The sequence below is a fragment of the Triticum aestivum genome, chromosome 4A, assembly GCF_018294505.1.
Source record: "Triticum aestivum cultivar Chinese Spring chromosome 4A, IWGSC CS RefSeq v2.1, whole genome shotgun sequence".
Taxonomy (NCBI): domain Eukaryota; kingdom Viridiplantae; phylum Streptophyta; class Magnoliopsida; order Poales; family Poaceae; genus Triticum; species Triticum aestivum.
The window spans coordinates 678746682-678749316 of NC_057803.1; the positions used below are offsets into that span (position 1 = coordinate 678746682).

Sequence of the window (2635 nt, forward strand, 5' to 3'; positions counted from 1 at the left end):
ATTAGATTTTATTTAATTCTGTTTAATTAACAGGGCCCACAAGTCAGTGCGGTTAGTATCGGGCCCCATTGGGCAGTGGCCCAGGGTCGCCCACATGAAAGGCCGGGTCAGCGGCGGCTGTGGTGGCCGGCGTTCAGCCCCCGGCGCCCAAAAATACGGCGGAGAGGGCTCCGCCTCGCCGGAAAATAGCTACGGGGCATGGCCGGAGGCGTTGCTAGGCGAGTTCGCACACGGGCAATGACGTGCGTGCAGTGGTAGCAGTGGTGCGACCTACAGTGACGGGTTCGACGCCAGCGACGAGGTGGATCGGCGGCGGCCTCGGGCGCGTGACGGAGCCGGCGCTACATATCAAAAACATTGCCCAAAGCTCACATAATTCAACCAAATACAAATATTATAGTTTCACAAACCGATAAAATCTCATAGTTTGCAAACCAAATGAAATTTAAAGTATCACAAATACATTTGAAATGAAAAAAAAATAGCCAATACATCTATTGGTTGCCAAGGTGAGTCCGCAGATGCTCAATCTAATTATCTTGTAGTTGAATGTGAGTTTTTCAATCATGCATTTGATGATAATATTCGATGAACTATGCAAATGTGGCCGCTCCTCCATGCTCAGGCACAATATTTTCACTCTGAAATTGAAACCCTAGAATAAATTATTCCTTCATCGATATCATCAAGGATTTTATCTTCACACTCATCCTCTATGATCATGTTGTGCATGGTCACACAAGTAATCATCACCGCCCACAACTTCTTAGTGCTCCAAGTTCTGGCAGGACACTGAACGATGTCCCATCGAGATTGAAGAACACCGAAAGCACATTCCACATCCTTTCTAGCACTCTCTTGTGCTTCGGAGGTATGTGGTTGTGGGAGGCGGTCTGGCCACCGGAACTGGGCGGCAGCGGCTCGGGCGGGTGGCCGGGTGTGTTGGCTGCCGATAGGAGAGAGGAGGAAATGATCAATGTGCCACCAACTGGCGGGTCGGGGGAAGGACAAAAGCAGGCGTCGCTCACGTCTGCGCCGTGTACGCGCCGACACAAACCCAGCTTAAATTTAGGCCTGAAATGAGTCACGCGTAGACAAAAAACAAACACTCGTCTATTAGCGTAGGCATGTTGGATCGTGATTTCTGTTCATTTTAATTCAAACAGACACGTGCGGAGATTTTACGTCGGCGTGTTAGAGTTGCCCAAACAGCAGAGTGGAAATGCCGCTTCCACGCGAAACCACGAACACAGCACCTCACGAGGCATCAACAACTGCAGGTGAAGGACGGACCCAGCCAAGGTAGAGAATCTGCGTCGAGTCGTCGACCCACTAGCGGCTAGCACCAACCCAGCCCCAGCCCGGGCCGCGTAATCGCGTATGACCAAGCACGAGTGAGGAGCATTGGCTCGTTCAAACACACATGACCAGTCAACACCAAATCTTTATAATATACAAATGCCACTCTACGAGCCTACCGCGTGCGCGCCAACGGACCTCATGTGCCCGTGTGTATATATAGGTCATGTCCGGCAACCCCATCCCCCGCAAAGCCTTCCATCTCCTCATCTTTGCATTCCTCCGTCCAGCTCCAAGCGCAACCAATGGCCGACATGAAGATCGCTCTCCTTGCCGTGGCGGCGGCCTTGCTGGGCACCGCGTCGGCAGCGACCTACAGGGTCGGCGAGCCCAGCGGCGTGTGGGGCATCAACACCGACTACGCTAGGTGGGTGGCCGACAAGAAGTTCCAGCTGGGCGATGAGATCGTCTTCAAGTACTCGCCCACGGGGCACAACGTGGTCGAGGTCACCAAGGCCGGCTACGACTCCTGCAGCACCGCCAACGCTATCAACACCTTCAACTCCGGCAACGATGTTGTCGCCCTCAATGCCACCGGCACCCGCTACTTCATCTGTGGCTTCACTGACCACTGCATCCCGGACGCCCCCCTCACCATGAAGATCGTGATCAACGTCGCGTCGGGTTCCTCCTCGCCGTCGTCACCCACGCCAGCCGCAGGTCCTGGCGCGAGCAACTCTCCCCCGACGCCGCCCTCCTCTGCCGCTACCACCGTCAGGGCCGCGGCAGGATTTGGCCTCGTCACCCTACTGGCGGCAGGTCGCATATATTGATCAGCTGTGGTGCCCACATATGAGCTTATATATTGTTAACTACAGCTAGTATCACGGGTGAATACATCTATTATTATTTTTAGAGCGAGAATGCGATAGTTACTTCTATGTATCATGTTTAAGCGTAATCTACAAGCGCAAAGTTCCTTTCTAGGCCAAGCTACACGGCACCCACTATCACCATCATCTGTTCACGTCAAGATATGTGCAGTGGTCAGAGGCAGGGTTAGACATTTAGTAGACTGTAACTGTCTCACCCTCTCAGCACGAACAGTACTATTTGTGTTGACGCTGGAACGCGTCACACGAACACGTCGATGTGTACCCGCGGCGCCGAGGGAGATGCTCCGCAACTCACACCGCGGGAGGCCGACTTCCAGCGCGATACGCAAGACAGCAAGCCGGCGTTTTTGGGACCCGAAACCCCACACGCCCGGGAGGGACCCCGTCTGGGCGCGCGGCTACTATGGGCTGCCCTAGGTCGACCTGATCGCCCCTAGGGC

The 2635-nt window shown here is 54.1% G+C and overlaps 1 protein-coding gene across 1 annotated transcript; it reads left to right on the top strand.

Annotated features, from left to right (window-relative positions):
- Positions 1 to 1536: 1536 nt before the first annotated feature.
- Positions 1537 to 2283, top strand: LOC123083077 (mavicyanin-like). The gene has a single exon (XM_044505214.1). The coding sequence runs from the start codon at positions 1605 to 1607 to the stop codon at positions 2130 to 2132; it is 528 nt and encodes a 175-aa protein (XP_044361149.1). The 5' UTR covers positions 1537 to 1604; the 3' UTR covers positions 2133 to 2283.
- The last annotated feature ends 352 nt before the right edge of the window (positions 2284 to 2635 follow it).

What these genes read in the sequence shown, in the direction of transcription:
- LOC123083077 (XM_044505214.1), top strand. Translation starts at nt 1,605, where the DNA reads ATGGCCGACATGAAGATCGCTCTCCTTGCCGTGGCGGCGGCCTTGCTG.